The sequence below is a fragment of the Peromyscus californicus genome, unplaced genomic scaffold (genome assembly GCF_007827085.1).
Source record: "Peromyscus californicus insignis strain IS unplaced genomic scaffold, ASM782708v3 Scaffold_19__1_contigs__length_69161282, whole genome shotgun sequence".
NCBI classification, from domain to species: Eukaryota; Metazoa; Chordata; class Mammalia; order Rodentia; family Cricetidae; genus Peromyscus; species Peromyscus californicus.
Genome location: NW_026294491.1, coordinates 61980000 through 61996438, shown reverse-complemented (window position 1 = coordinate 61996438; position 16439 = coordinate 61980000). Strand labels below are relative to the sequence as shown.

At 45.0% G+C, this 16439-nt stretch overlaps 1 protein-coding gene across 2 annotated transcripts in view; it reads left to right on the top strand.

Moving 5' to 3' along the window:
* Ubr2 (ubiquitin protein ligase E3 component n-recognin 2) overlaps nt 1-16439 on the top strand; it is an 84802-nt gene that overhangs the window by 703 nt on the left and 67660 nt on the right. For both annotated transcript variants that reach the window (XM_052745516.1, XM_052745517.1), the window contains exons 2-3: nt 8786-9045; nt 15970-16048. In XM_052745516.1, coding sequence (XP_052601476.1) covers nt 8786-9045; nt 15970-16048 — 339 coding nt within the window. The remainder of the gene's footprint in view (nt 1-8785; nt 9046-15969; nt 16049-16439) is intronic.

Here is a 16439-nt window from a genome sequence, read left to right as displayed (position 1 = left end):
GGAGGAAGGGAGCGAGCCGCTTCCTAGCGCAGTCGTACAGTCGCCCTACTTTATCTTCTGATCTCTTTTCTTGGGATAAGCAGAGCAGTGTCTGCGCTGAGGCGTGTCCTCACCAACTTTGTTGCTGGGACCGCCCGGGGGCACCCAGGCTGCAAACCGCACAGCCCCGCATTCCCCCTCAGTGCTTTTTAAAAAAGTCGTCTTCCACTTGTTTATTTAGTTAGATGGCGGTGCCTGGGTGCAAGGTAGTGTCTTGACACGTTTGCTGAACGTGGAGGCTGGGAGATTTTTTTAAAAATCCATAATTTTTCTAGAAGTTGGGAAAAGTTGGACGGAGAACAAACGTTATATAACTTTGAGAAAGCAGCTTTGGGTAACAGATGCAAGTTCATTAATGATAGAGTTGATCACAGTGTATCAGCAGCCCTTAGGCCCTAAACCTAAGCCATTCAAACTCAGTAAGGACTAAAAATGTAATACGAACAGTGCTGATATAAGTAGCAAAATTATAAAAACAACTTCAACAAACTCAGTGTCATCTTTTGCCAGAGAGGGCAGGGGACACCTATCAGAACAGATTGTCCACAGTGACTGTGAATGGTTCGAACAGTTGGAGCCCAGTCTCCAAGGCCTGCAATTGAAAAAGCTCCTAGAAAATGAGTGACTTCAGCACACCACCACACTGCATGTTGCGGGCAGTAGCTGGGATATGAGGCTGTTGAGCGTTTGAGGTGAATTGGTACGACTAAGGAAGTTCAGGTGGAAATGAGTGAGACAGAGGGTAAAGATGATACATTAAAAAAAATACACTGTTGCCTAATGAGTCTTTCTGAGTTTTTGGTTGTTTTGTTTTTTAAGGCTAAGGTGTGCGGCCTGTTTTCATGTACTTTGTGTGAAATTGCACAATCCAGGGCTTTTCAGCCCCATCTGCCTTTGATTTATCAAAGCGATTTGGAAAAGGAGATGAAAGCCTGCCCTAAGAAAACAGGAAAATAAGTAACAACAGTAACTTGGTATCCTTTTCTAATTGTTATCAAATCTGTTTCTGTCAAAGTAGTGGGGTTTTGGTTTGTTTGGTTTTTTTCTCTCCAGTGAATTTTTTGCATCTGTGGGCTAGTGAGGCTAGCTGTGTTACCCCATTCTAAAATTGATGAGAGTACCCTCAGTTTGTTGAGGTTCCTGAGGAAGCCATTTACAAAACCAGCTGGCGGCTGTTGCTCTTAAGTGGTGAATTTTCAAGCAGATGGAGTGCAGGAAAAGAAGGGAAATGCAACAAAACTTCTTTTTTTTTTTAATTTATTTCTAATTATGTGTATTTGTGTATGTCTGTGTCGGGTATGAGCATATGAGTGTACTGCACCTGGCCGCAGGCATCAGATCCCCAGGGTGGGTGCTGGTTGAAAAGTACTATGTGCTCTTAACTGCTGAGCTATCTCCAGCCCAACAGACCCTTATCAACTTGTGCCTATTTGAATTTGTGAAGATCTCCGTCTGAGCTCACGTTACTTTTTGCTCAGTTGACTTTTAAGGGGATTTCTTTTTTTTTTTTTGGTTTTTCGAGACAGGGTTTCTCTGTGTAGCTTTGTGCCTTTCCTGGGACTCACTTGGTAGCCCAGGCTGGCCTCGAACTAACAGAGATCCGCCTGGCTCTGCCTCCCGAGTGCTGGGATTAAAGGCGTGCGCCACCACCGCCCGGCTTAAGGGGATTTCTTATGTAGATTTATGAAATGAAACTTTAGGAAGTGTAGTCTGAAGGCAGAGAAGTCCTGTAAATAGAACAGCTGGACATTAGACTCATGCCGTACTCCGCAGCTGTATAATCTCACCTCGCATTAGTTACATCTAGAGGGCTTTACTGGGTGTCTTTAATTAGGACGCCAAATACTTTAACATTGTTCTTTCAGCCTTAGGCTGCAGCATGGCCCTTGATCACAGGTAAAAATTAACAGGACATTTTCTCTTAGGATAAAAGTAAATTTAGTCAGGTGTGGTGGTGCATGCCTTTAGTTCCAGCACTTCTGAGGCAGAGGCAAGCAGATATCAGTTTGAGGCCAGCCAGGGCTATATAATAAGAGCTCATCTCAAAAAAAAAATTTTTTTAAATTTTAGAGAAGATTAAACAGAGAAAGTAGTTATTGCAGAATTTAGACTTGCGTAATTGGTAATTCTCTAATACCAATTCCATTTAACTTAGTAAGTACTGATGCCTTTTGTGTCATTATTTTGAAATGGGCTTGCTGTGTGTCCCAGGCTAGCCTTGAACTCAGAATCTTCCTGCCTTAGCCTCCTGCATGCTGGACTTGCAGGCCTGTGACACCACCCCTGGCCTATGAGTAAGTGTGAACACTTTATTGACACAGTGTATCAGGCAGAGGAAAGACTTTGCTATTGCATCCATTTCAAGGAAACTGACTCTACACTTGGGATTTTAGAGATCACCGAACCCAGCTGCGGTCAGTCTTCTCTTTCTTGGTACAATTGATTCAAGTATGTTCTAATAGGTGATTATCATTTAGGAAGACACGTATTGTTTTTCCCCAAGCATGAAATAAATCTAAGCTGTGTTGGATGGTGTACATCTATAACCCCAGCACTCAGAAGGCTGAGGCAGCAGGGTCACATGGGAGTGCCAGTCCAGCCTGGGCTATACAGGTGATCCTTGTCTCAAAAGAAATTTGGAGCTGGGTAGATGGCTCATTCAGTCAAATGCTTCTTCATGGCAAGCAATGAGGACTTACGTTCTCCCCAGCACCCACTTAGAAGGCCAGGCACAGCAGTGTGTGGCTGTGGTCCCAGCACTGGGGAGCAGGAGACAAGCGCGTCCCTGGGGCTTGCTAGCAAGCTAGTCTGGCTGAATCAGTGGATCCCAGATTCTGTGAGAGACTTGTTTAAAATAAGGCAGTGAGAAATTGAGGAAGACATCGGATGCCCTTCCCCCTCAGGTATCACGTGCACACACAGCAGATGAGAGATTTCAAAAATTTCTTTCATGAACTTGAGTTTCTGTGTCTGTGTGTTTGTGTATGTGAAGAGTGAGTCGACGTGCGTGCCAGGCACTCTTGAGGAGTCAGTGGACATGATGTGGAGTCTGTCCTTCCCTTCCGTCTTTATGTGGACTCTGGGGATTAAACCCAGGTCACCAGGCTTGCCAGGCAAGCTCCCTTAACCAATGGGCCATCTTGCCAGCACTCATTATAGACATTTAGTGTAGAGTTTGTGGGTGTGTTGATTGTTTCTAGCTTTAACATTGTGCAGTCTTAGGGAGGTACAGCACACACTGTATGGTTCAGGGTTAGAGTGCATTCCTAGAGTTGTGTGGCCATGACTTCCCTTTCATAATGTTTTTATCATCCCTCCAAAGGAATATGTCCCTCTCCATTTCCCCCCAGATCTCCAAACTCTCAACAATTGCTAATCTATTTTCTGTTTCCATAGATTCATTTATTCTGGACATTTTATATAAATGAGACCATACAATGTATCTTATAGTTTTTCTTCTTTCTTTTCACAGATGTTCATCAGTGTTGTAGAATGCATTGATACTTCATTCCTTTTCATTACCAAACAATAGCCCCTTGTACAGATGGATATAGCACATGAATGGATATAGTTTTATCCATTCATGAGTGGATAGATATTTGGGCTTTGATGCTTTTTGGATATCCGGAATATGAGCTACTGTGAATATTTGTGTAGAGATTTGTGTGTGCACTTTGATTTCTCCTGGCCGTGTCCCTAGGAGTGGAGCTGCTGGGTCATATGGTAATAACTCTTTTGAGGAACTGCCAGCCTGTATCCAGAGTGGCTGCAGCATTTTATAGTCGGTCAGCAGTGCGGGAGGGCGCTCAGTTTTCTGCATCCCTGCCAGCACTTGTCTGCGTTTTGATTACTGCCATTCTGTTAGGTCTGAAGGACTTTCTCGTGGATTTGCACTTCCGTTTCCTACTTGATCATGATGCTAAACACGTGTATGAGCTTATTGCCCATTTCTGTGTCTTTGTACCTACCCTCTCAATGTAGTTTTCCTCCAGTTCCATACTCCATTTTACTAGCAGAGATTGCTGTTTTATAACTAACTCACATGTTGTGTGGCCTTCTTTAAAAGCAAACCAGATGTGCTCAAAAGATGCAGTTTTAATCGGCTGTAGAATACTTAAATGCAGTAGCAAAGAAAGCTGACCTCTAGGGATTCTCTTGCTTTGCGTTTCTATTTTATGTATGTTCTCATTCCGAGGCTTAAATTTAACATTCAACAGAAGGAGAGCTGGAAGTGTTGTCATGGCTTGTTTGCTTTAGTGGGATGAGGTGACAGTTTCTTTACTTGTAAGGTGGTAAATGCTGGTCCGTGTATCTGAGATAAGGACAAACCAAAGTGCAGCCAAGTTGGAAACCCAGTAATGTTTCACGTAGAAACCTTAGCTGCATTTAGCAGGTGAGAACTGGTAGGAAAAGCTGTTGATTTTATTTTGAGAAATATGTAAGCAATCATTGTGAGAGATAATCCTAAGTTTTTCTTGCTTTATATAATGATACATGTTAAGTTTAATCAGACAAAGGTGCCTGTAATAGAGTCCAAATACTAGGTGGCTTTTAATTGTTCACACAACAGTAATAAACTTTTGTATTTGTTTTGCAATATTGAGTACCTGGGCCTTATGAGTTCTGTACTACTGAACTACACCATGTATGTATGTGTGTTCATGTGTCTGTGCACATGTGTGCAGATGTCCTCAAGAGGCCACAAGAGGTCATCAGATCCCCGGATGTAGAATTACAGGTGTTGTAAGCTGCCGTGTGAGTGCTGGGGACTGAAGTCCAGTTCTCTGCAGCTGCTGTCCCTGCTGCAGCTGAAGCTTCTTTTTATCAAACCTATGGACAGATGTGATCCATCAGCTGATGGAGCCACAATAAATACTACATCATTTCTTCTAAGAACTGTCTTATCTTGATTACAATTCTGCAAAATGAGCTTTTAGGAGAGATGAGAACATAAAATAAGGAAAACTAAATTTTTTTCATTCTTTTAAAATAGGACCCCATGTGGCTCAAACTGACTTTCATTCCCTAAATAGCTGAATATGACCTTGACTTTATGATATTCCTGCCTCCACATCCCAAGTGCTGGAATTATAGGCATTACATTCCCCCACCTATTTCACCATTTTAAACTTAATCTTTTTTTAAAATTCATGTTCTCGTTCATTCCTCTCGCCCCTCTCAGTTTTTTGTTTGTTTGTTTTTGTTTTTTGAGACAGGGTTTTTCAGCCCAGGCTGTCTTGGAACTCGCTTTATAGACCAGGCTGGCCTTGAACTCACAGAGATCTGCCTGCTTCTGCCTCCAGAGTGCTGGGATTTTCATTCATTCTCTTATGCTTGCTTTCTTACCGTAGTGGAGTTTAGGTGCAGGGCCTTGCTCATGCTACACAGATGCTCTACCCCTAAACTATATCCCCAGTCCTTTCTTTCTTGAAAAATCTGTTCAAGACATTTCTGGCCAGGTTTGCCACATGTCTTTACTCACAGCACTCAGGTGGTGGAGGCAGGTGGATCTCTGTGAGTTCCTCATCTACATGGGGAGTTCTAGGCTAGCCCAGGGCTATAGAGTGAGAACCTGTTATCCCCGCTCCAATTTTTATTTTATTGTAAAATATGTGTGTGTGTCTGTAAGAGTATATTTACATGAGTGCAGGTACCAGCAATATCCAAAAGAGAATGTTGGATCCCTTAGAGCTGGAGTTGTAGGTAGGTGCTGGGAACCAAACTCTGGTCCTGTAAGAACAGAGCAATACATGTTTTTACCTTCTGAGCTATCTCTCCAGCCCCTAAATTTATTTATTTATTTATTTATTTTGGTTTTTCGAGACAGGGTTTCTCTGTGTAGCTTTGCGCCTTTCCTGGTACTCGCTTTGGAGACCAGGCTGGCCTCGAACTCACAGAAATCCGCCTGCCTCTGCCTCCCGAGTGCTGGGATTAAAGGCGTGCGCCACCACCGCCCGGCCCTAAATTTATTTTTTAAGTGAGTATGTATGCATGCCTCTTTTTGGTTTTTCAAGACATGGTTTCTCTGTGTGACAGTCCTGGCTGTCCTGGAACTCACTCTGTAGTCCAGGCTAGCCTTGAACTCACGGAGATCTGCCTACCTCTACCTGAGTACTGGGATTAAAGGCATGTGCCACCACTGCCTAGCTATAATTTGTTCTTACTCGTCCTGTCTCCCACTGAAAATATGCTTTTAAATAAAACCTTAGTATTGTCAGTTAAAATTGTATTCAGCTTTCTTACTTTTTCATTCATAAAAAACCCATATAGGATAATTTGATAACTTTTCTTCTTATCTTGGCTTCCCGGACAATGGGTAAACAACTGGACATTTACCCTTGGATGTGGCCAGTACAAATGTCATTTAAAAACTCAGTAAGTCAGGTGTGGTGGTGCAGGAGGCAGAGGCAAGAGGATCGCTGAGAGTTCCAGGCCAGCCTGGTCTACATAGAGAGTTCCAGGATATCCAGGGCTACATAGAGAAACCCTATCTCAAAAACAAACAAACAAACAACCCTCAGTGAGTAAGATTCCACTGCTTGCCCTTTTCGTAACTGTGGAGCTTAAACGGTGTGTGTGCATGTGCATGCTCACATAGTGTGCTCCTGTGTGTATAACATTGTGATTTAAAGCTACACTTTAAAAGGAGAGAATCATTAGGATGTTGGGATTTTTCTCCTAAGAAGTACTGTCATTTGAAAAATAACTTAGTCCCTTCCTGCATGCATAAAGCAAACAGGAAGGTAATGTTTGGAAAGTTCACGATTACTCGAGTGGTAAAAACTTTGTTTGCAGTCGTGGCCTTTCAGTACCAAGCCTTATGAACTAAGTGTTTATATTTTTAGCAAAAGTTCTCTGGAACATGAGATTGACTAAAAAGTTAAGTACACCACCTCACGAATATTTAAAATATTATTTTTAGAAGAAATATGTGGCTTGAGGATTGTGTAGATAATAGCTAAATGAAGGCCTTACATTGACTTATTTATTGTGTATGAACTTTTTTGCCGGATGTATATATGTGTAATGCCTGGTGCCCTTGGAGTTCAGAAGAGGGCATCACATACCTTGGAATTAGAGTTATGGATGGCTGTGAGCTACCATGCGGGTGCTGGGAACTGAACCTGGGTCCTCTGCAAGAGCAGCTGGTGCTCATCGCCTCTTGTCATCTCTCCAGCTCTTCAGATGCTAAGCATCATTTCTTCATAGTCCCTCTAATTCTTACCCTCCTCTGCTGCCTCAAGAGCTCTGGATTACAGGATCACGGATGGCACCGATGGCACCGCCAGGCTCGAGCTGGATCAGGAGTTCCTTCCCTGCCCCCTGTTGGTTTTCAAGTCAGGGTTTCTCTGTGTAGCCCTGGCTGGCCTGGAACTCGGAGATCCGCCTGCCTCTGCCTCCCGAGTGCCGGGATTAAAGGCATACAGCATCATATCCAGAAAATAGAAGTCTTTTTTAACAAGTCTGTGATTGCAACCTAAGTAAACACTGGGTTTGTGAGTTGTATTAGCAGTTCAGTTAACTGTTTTAGTAGAAGTGAGTCATTTTATCTCATGTTTTGAGGTTTATAATCTTTTTCTTGGCTTAGAGCCAATATGGCACAAAGAAGTTTAAGAGAGCAGTGGACACATGGTTGGAGGAGGCAGGCAGTGTGGCAAAGGCCAGGGAAGGCCAGGAGGAAAGAGAAAAGGCAAGGAAGTGCTTCGGGGGCCTGACCTGGGCTGCAGGTCTGGACTTCCCCTGGCTTTCTTTCCCTGTGGGGCATCTCTCTGTCTCTCTGGAATGTGAGTCTCACTGAGTCACCCCTGACAGAAGGGGAGGGAGGTGGAAACTGGACTAGAGGACACCTCCTAGGAGGCAGAGCATGCATACTGAGTGATTAGAAACAGCCGTAGGCAGGGGAAGTAAGCCAGGAGGACTTGGTGGGCCATCTCAGGGACTGGACCTTAAATGTAATGGGAAGCTGTATGACATGTTCATGTTGGTATTTGTCAAAAATTACCCCAGTTGTGAGGTTAGAAAAGTTCACAGAGAGACAAGACTGATGGGGTCCCCAGAAAGGACATGGCTACACGATGATGGGATGGGGTGAGGGGTTCTGTAGAGAGAGAAATGGATGGATGCTTGTCTGATGGTAAAAACAGAGCGATGATGTTGATCGGAGCAGGAGGAAGATTCTCAAGTTTAAGTACTTAGGTAAACACTAAAGTAGTGAAGTAGAGGGACAGATTTTGGTGGTGGTGGGCATTTTGAGTTGGTACTTGTGAGATATCCGGATATATAGGTAGTTGGAAGCAAAAGTTGGGGCACAGAAAAGGGAGGTGTTTTGGTTTTTGGTTTTCTATCTGGATTTCCGGGGAGAACAAAGGGGAAAGGATTTGTAGAGAGAAGTTTATCAGAGAAAGAAGCCATAGTCAATAGGTCAGGCTCTTGTGGGATGACATCCGTGAAAGACCACACACACACACACACACACACACACACACACACACACACACGTCTGTCCATCCAGGCTCTTGTAGATGTTTCCTCCTTCTGCCTTTACCAGGATCCTGGAGATTGAAATCAAGTCATCAGGCAAGCACTTTTACCCATCTGGCCAGCCCAGATTAAAATTTTAATGTATAATAGTATAAACAAAATATGATTATTATTATCTTTTTACCAAAAAGGAAGTTGGGTATAATTGCTCAAATTAGCAGTCCGTTGACCTTATTTAAAACTTTGTTGTTTTCTTTTTCTAAAGAAATGGCTGCAAGCAACTGACCTCACCAGAGAAGTATACCAGCATTTAGCCCACTGTGTGCCCAAAATCTACTGCCGGGGTCCCAACCCTTCCCCACAGAAGGAGGACACACTTGCACAGCATATCTTGTTGGGACCGATGGAGTGGTACATCTGTGGTGAAGACCCTGCCCTGGGATTCCCGAAGCTTGAGCAGGCGAACAAGCCTTCTCATCTCTGTGGCCGAGTGTTTAAAGTCGGGGAGCCTACATATTCCTGCAGGTAAAGTACGACAGGCCTCTGAAGCCTTCAGATTTTCCTTTCCAAATTTTGAAATCTATACATTTAAAAGTCCGCACCACCAATACATACAGTTGAATAAACTGATTTGGGGACAGATATCCATGAAATAACTTTGCGGATCAAGAACCAGCCTGTCACCAGCACAGGGAAGCCCCAGGTGGCTTCCATCTCTATCCTGGCTGTAGTCTCCCCTTTACCCTCTGATGCGTCTTGCTTACAGTGATTCTTTCTGAGGCTCACATTGTTCTGGAGTTGGCTGTGGAAACCCACCACACTGGCTCCCTTGTTCCTCTCCTCTGCCTTCATTAACTTTGGGGTGCTGCTTCCCTTTCTGGCAGGATGAGATACCCACAGCTTTCTGTATTTGCTGTGACCTATATGGAGAATCAGTCATTTCTCCAAGGAGTTTCTTTTTAATTGGGAATGGTAGAAAGTAGGATATGTTTGCTATGTGGGCTTAGTAATACAAAAATGACCTTAAAAGATTGGTGAAATTGAGTCTGTGAGAAAAGAAGGAAGAACATGCCCTGACCCCTTCTGACTGGCCATGCTTATTATCACTGCTGAACATTCTGTCTTTCCAGAAATTCTCTGTGCATAGTAGGCATCATGCATGCATGTGTATACATATATGTACAGACTATCTTAACCATAAGTATGCACACATATGGGCTGGCAAGGTGGCGTAGTGGGTAATGGTGTCTGCTGCCAAGCCTCATGAGCAGTGTTTGACCCCAGAGACCAGTGGTGGAAGGAGAGAGCACACTCCATGGTACTCCAAAGCCCACACACACGTGCCCATGCACACCAAGTAAAGTAATGTAAGGAAAGAGATATGTAAGTCAGGTGCGGTGGCGCACGCCTCTAATCCCAGCACTCGGGAGGCAGAGGTGGGCGGATCTTTGTGAGTTTGAAGCCAGTCTGGTCTACAGAGTGAGTTCCAGGACAGCCAGGGCTACACAGAGAAACCTTGTCTCAAAAGAAAGGAAAGAAATATGTACACAAAACTCAATTTTCTGTTTGACAAGCGCTTAGCGTCTTTCCATTCAGTTTACACAGATAAATAGTATTCCATTGTGTGAACATACTGTTGATAGAGACGTTGTTCAACTTCTAAAAAACATTTTGCTGTAAAATTTAAAGGAAGCTAATTAAGGTGTCTGAGTTTCCATGTTTTTCCCTATTAGCGTGGTCAGACTATCAATTCTGCTTGTACTATACAGTGAAGTACTGTCAGAGCAGGTTCTTGGTGTTATAAAGATCTCTTGGAGTGTGCTGCTGATGCTTGGAGAATAGATCTTCAACCTTGTGATTGACAAATAAGGAAGCTGCGTTCCAATGGCTCCAGCAGTGTCCTTTGTACCCAAAAGATACAATTCCAATTGCACATTTGTATGTCTTTAAAGTCTGGCTATTACCCTCAGTCTTTACTTTTTTTTCCCCTCATGATCTTAATACTTTTGAAGATTACAAACTAATTATTTTTTTAAAAAGTCCTTTAATTTTGTCTGGTAAGTGGACCTTGCATCTTTGGCCAGATTGCCACAGAGATGAGGAATCCAGCCCTGTTGTGTGGGCTGCGGTTCCGCTGATCACTTGGTTACAGTGCTGTCTACGGGCTGTTTCTCCTCTGAAGTCACTCCCCCATGTAATCAGGAATCAGTGGGAAGCACTTCGCTCTTCCCTCCCCTGTCTCTGTCTGCCACTGTGGCTCTCCTTTTCTCTATGGAGCTTTGAGTTTCCTTGGTTTTTAATATGGTTGCAGGGCTAGGACTTGAACTTCAGATGTGTTGACCCATGTCCACTGATGTAGTACCGATTTTTTTTTTTTAACTTGTACACTGTGTCCTAGCCTCACACAGTAGGAGCCTTTAGCGCTCGCTGTTGGCTCTTTTTGATGCTGCTAGTGTTCTCAAAATACTTACTTAGTTTCTGGCACAAGATTGCTGAGCAGTGATGGTGCACACCTTTAATCTCAGCACTCAGGAGGCAGAGGCAGGTGGATCTCTGCGAGTTTGAAGCCAGCCTGGTCTACAAAGAGAGTTTCAGGACAGCCAGGGCTACACAGAGAAACCATGTCTGGGGGACAAAAAAAAAAAAAAATGCCACAATGACATCTTAGATTTCTCCCTGTCTGCCTTGAAATCAACCATTTTCCCAAGAAACTGGTTTTCTTAGTAGAGAATGGTGTTTAGCAAGAAGATAGTGGCTGGGTAACCCGTGTGCTTCTTGCTTTGGGGTGTCAGTACTTCTAGACCCTCTCATGCTCTGTATCCTATCCCTGTCCAAGCACTGAAATCGGTATCTGGGGCTCCGGTGATTTCTCCAGTTCTAGCCCAACCCCTCAGGGTTCTTCCTGGGTTGTGCACTCTGGTAGGAGGAACTTGTGTCCCATCATTTCCATGGGTGCAGCCAGACATTCCTTGGCTTTTTTATGGCTTTTGCCACCCAGCTGTGTGTGATCACTCTTCTTAGCCTGTGCAGGGACTTTCTTCTTACCAGTTGTTGGGGCATGTACAAAATAATTCTTACGTTGGTGTTTGTAGAGCTTACTCCACAACCTAACCTTCCTGGTGTGTCTGCTGGACTGAGTGTCCCTGTGACACTCTATCCACATCACTCTAGGAAGCTTGCCGAGCCTAGCCTAGCCTCTGATCTGTGGTGACTCCACATCATCTTCTGTCCTTAGGCAGGGTCCTCAAAGGAACAGAGCCAGTAGAGTGTGGATACATTACAGAAGAGTTTGCTAGAATGGCTGACATGATGGTGTCTGGGGAGTCCAGAAGTGGCTGGCTCCACTCTGCACCCAGCAGCTGCCCAGTCCATGAAGCTTCATACGTCACTACGACCAGTCTGGTGCCGAGGACCTGGGTAACTCCCAGGGAATCCACTGATCTGCCCACATCCGAGGCCCAAGAAGCTGGAGTCCAGATGAGTGGGGATGGCACTGCGGCAGGGATAGCCGCACTCACTCATCCAGGAATGTGGGGCGCTGGGTCACATTGCACACACAGCTGGGGAGCAGAGAGATGAATGCTGGTACTCAGCTTGACTTCTCCCTTTTATTCAGCTCAGGACCCCATCATAAAGATTATGTACCCGCATTCAGGGTGGATCTTCCCACAGTTTAAACCTCTCTGGAAACATCCTTATAGACATACCCAAAGATCCGTTTCTACTGTGACTCTGAGTCTAGTCAAGTTGACAGTGAAGGTGACCAGCATATTTCCACCCCACACTCATGCTACCCTCGGCTGCCTTGACCACACAGGTCAGCTGACCCTCCTGACCCTCAGCCCTGCTCAGACTTTGGAGCACTCAGATGTCCTGGGGCTCTCCTTGGTTGCTGCTCTCTTGCTGTTCAGCCCCTCATATTTCATCTCATCGCGCTTGTTCTCGGTGGCCACGATGGTGGGATCGTTGAGTCTGTTACTCTCCCGGAGCCAGCAGAGGTCCATCCCAGCTGTGTCTGAGCTCACACAGGCCGCTGTGTTTGCTCAGCTTCCAACAGGACGGAATCCAGTCAGTTGGAATCCTGTTTAATCCTTCCATAGCCTCGGAGATGATATCTGTCAGGAACCTGAGGGTCAGTGAGTGAGTTTCTTCCCTAAAGCACACCTGATACAGAGGAAGACTCAGACTGTTTCCGGTTCTGCTGCTATATGCCAGAATGTGAGGAGAGTCGCCTCCACCCCGGCCTGCCGGCAGTCAGTTGGCAATAGTGTCAGATCTCACAGGCTGAGGTCCCAGTCCTACAGCACTGCCCCTCCCACCCGTCTCTGACGACTCAATTCCGAACCCTCTATCCAGGATGGATTGATTTGCAGTTGGGATTCCTATGGCTCTCTGCTTGGGTTTAGTTAATTTGCCACAGGGGATTGTATTCCTCGGACTATTATAAAGCATATTGCAAAGGATACAGATGAAGGGATGTACAGGGCAAGATCTGGGAGAACCTGTGCTCTCTGGGCATGCCTTCCCCCAGGTGGTGAGCATTCTGGAAGCTCTCCATGCTGTGTCCTTTCTGGTTTTTATGGAGCTTGGGTGAAGCTCGGACAGTCATGTGGAATGTGATTGAACGAAAAGGGTAAGACCTAATGCTCATAATAGACTCAATGGGAAGATCCTTAAAGCCTGTCTGTGTGGAGTCTTCTTGGCCTTGAGCATTCCTTTAGGTGGTATAGGGCAGGACGCTTCTAGAATCTCCACTTAGGAGCTACTCGGAGAGTTTCTTCATGGCTGTCTTTAAGACAGAAAGGCTGGGGTGACTAGAGTGTATTTTCAGTTCTGATGACCTGGCTTAGAGAAGGGAAGAGGTGAGAGGAAGGCAGGAGAAGGTCAGAAGGACTATGCATTCTGAGGCCTGAAGCACCTCAGGATTATTCCAGTCACTAGGAAGCATGAGCCAGAACATGGACAAAGCCAAAATCTGTCATGTCACACCAGGCCTCTGACTAGAAAGCCCTTTCTTTCTCCTCACATACCAGTATGTTAGGAGTTTTTCACTCATCTATAATGAAACGAGGGAAAATGGGCTGGTTGTTTTTTGTTTTTTTCATGCAGCTAAATTTAAATGCTTAGACATGTACTTTGTTGTTAAAAATACATAATGGTGGCTGGAGATGATGCAGCAGTTAAGAGCACATGCTGCTCTTGCAGAGGACCTGAGTTCTGTTCCCAGCATCCATGTTGGTCAGCTGGAAGCTATTGATAACTCTAGTTCTAGCAGGTCTGACTCCTCTCTGTCCTGTGCAGGCCCCTGTACTCAGGTGCACATACCCCATGCAGATACACAGAAATACATACAATTTAAAATGCTGAAAATACGTATTTGAGAACGTACGATATGCTGGCAAGATGGCTCAGCAGTTAGGGTGTTTGTCACCAAGCCTCACAACCTGAGTTCAATCTCAAGACCCACATGGTGGGGGGAGACAGAGCCGACAACTGTAAGTTGCTCTCTGGCCTTCACATGGGCACCGTGGTACACAGGCGTGCACACAGACACATGCACACACACAGAGACACATGCACACACACACAGACACACAAATGAGTACATAAATAATATTACGTGAGTTGATAATAAAAGTTTTGCTTTTGAGCATTCTTGTTTTGTTTTTGTTTTAATGGACTCTCCTTGTGGGCTCTGAGACTCAGAAGAGGCAGCTGCTGCTGGGAACTGTTGTCTCTAGTAAAGGCTGGGGAGTTTCTGATAGAGGAAGAAAACACAACTCTATCCAGTTTCCTAGGTTCTCTGTCACCCCTAGAGAAAGAATTCTGAGGCCAAGGAATTCTGATGGGTTTTATTACAGAGCACAAGTAGGGTGTACAGGCTTCTGGAGAGAGTTGTGTTGCTGGCGTTTTAGACAGCTTGTCTGATGGGCAGACTAAATGGAGGAGAGGATTCTCCTATGTTAAGGTGAATTCTAAGAATGGGTCAGCATTTCCCCTGTAGGGTTCGCTCTTTCTACCTTACGTGGGGTTTTCAGGCCTGTCAGGTACGTGACGGGACAACTGGTGTGGCAAGGCTGAAGATAGGGAGATGTCATTCTAATGAAGCGAGGACAGCAGTCACCTCAGCTGGCCATGTGGGTCCAGCCTCTGGGGTGGTGCTGTGGTTTAGTGGTGCAGCAGCCCAGGATGGCCTGCTGTAACGCAGCTCTGAAGTTGCATCAGCAGCTAGCCTCCGTGCAATTTGACCGTTAGGAGAAAATCAAGTTGTGTTGTGGTACTGCTCTCTGTTACCACACAGTACATACAAGTTTAGTACACAGACAGCATATTGGGCTGTCGAAAGAGCTGTTGGTAGCGCAGATCCATGGACTTGGCCCGAATCCACAGCTCTGTCTTCCCAAGTCGGACTGGCCTATGAACTGTTGTTTCCCAGTTGCAGATGTGAAATATGTGTCTAGTGCCTTAAACGTAACAACAAATATTGTCAGTCAGAAACCTGTGCCACTGTTCAAAATACAGGGGACAGTTGAAAGTGGTATTTACTGCTCTCACTTTAATATTGCTATTAGTTGTCTATTTCCAATTCTTGTTCAGTGGTATTTGTCAACCTTTTGAGAATGTTCTTTAAATTAAGGATAGAAAAATTCTCCCATTCTGGGTTTTGCAGCCTCAGACATTCACTCTTGAACCCAGTTGGTCATAGGGCAGTTGTTGCCTTAATATACAAGACATCTGCCCTGGCATGGTAGTGCATGCAGTTAATCCCAGCACTCAGGAGCAGAGACAGACAGATCTCTGTGAATTCAAGGGCAGTCAGAGCTACACAGAGAAACCCTGTCTTGAAAAAACAATGATAAAAAAGCAAGGTTAAATAAACAAGGTATCTAAGTCTCTTAGGAACATTTGCCACTCCATTCTATGGGAATTTCTTTTACTTTTACTGTATACAACCAAATCGGCAAACCCTCAGAACTGTCTTGAATTGATTATGAGCACTAAACCTGATGGCCTTTACCCACTAGAGGCAAGCCTGGTCTACATAGTGAGTTCCAGGACAGCTTGAGCTACGTAGTAAGACCCTGTCTCGAAATAAACAAAAAAAGTGCTATCGTCTTAACAAGAAGAGCTCGGCACTCAAGCCCGACCTTCATTGTAGATGCCTCTTCACCGGAGGGTTGTGAGCTATGACTGAAGGGTGTGTTAGCTCACTAGGTCAAGTCTTCCCAAGCCTGTGCAGAACTGGACCACTGGGGCCAAGTGTGTGCTGAGAGGCTCCCTCGTCCACTCCAGGATGAAAACAGAACCTTTGTGTTGACTTCATTGAGCAAAGATCTACAGAGTTGGGGCCTGGCACCTACTATTCTGGCACTTCTAGATGGGTTCTGATATTGTGGGACAGTATTAATTTTTGACACTCATATTTCTTCTTTTTCTTTAACTTGACAGGGACTGTGCAGTTGACCCTACCTGTGTTTTATGCATGGAGTGCTTTTTGGGAAGTATCCACAGAGACCACCGATACAGGGTCAGTAATGTCCAAACGACAGCCACACACAGTGTTGAATTTTATGCTAGGTACCTTTTGTCTCATTTTAACAATGGAATGGGTGCGAGGGCAGGCGGGCTGCAGTGTCTGCCACCCCACGATCACCAGAGTTGATTTGGCTGAGCTGGCTGGCTAGGTGGGCATTCCCTTCCCCGTTACTGCTCCACGTGGACTTCCTCCCAAAGCCGCGTGTTCAGTTGAGGAGAAAGACCTCCAAATGCAGGGCCAGTCTTCAGTGAGGGCGGAGGAGTAGCTGGGCCCCTGGGTAGAGCCTCCAGGCCAGTTCTCATTTTAAAACCTAAAGATTTAACAGTAAAGGGAGAGAATGGTTTTCGAATTGGGGGATTTTGTTTTTGTTTTTAGGGAATGT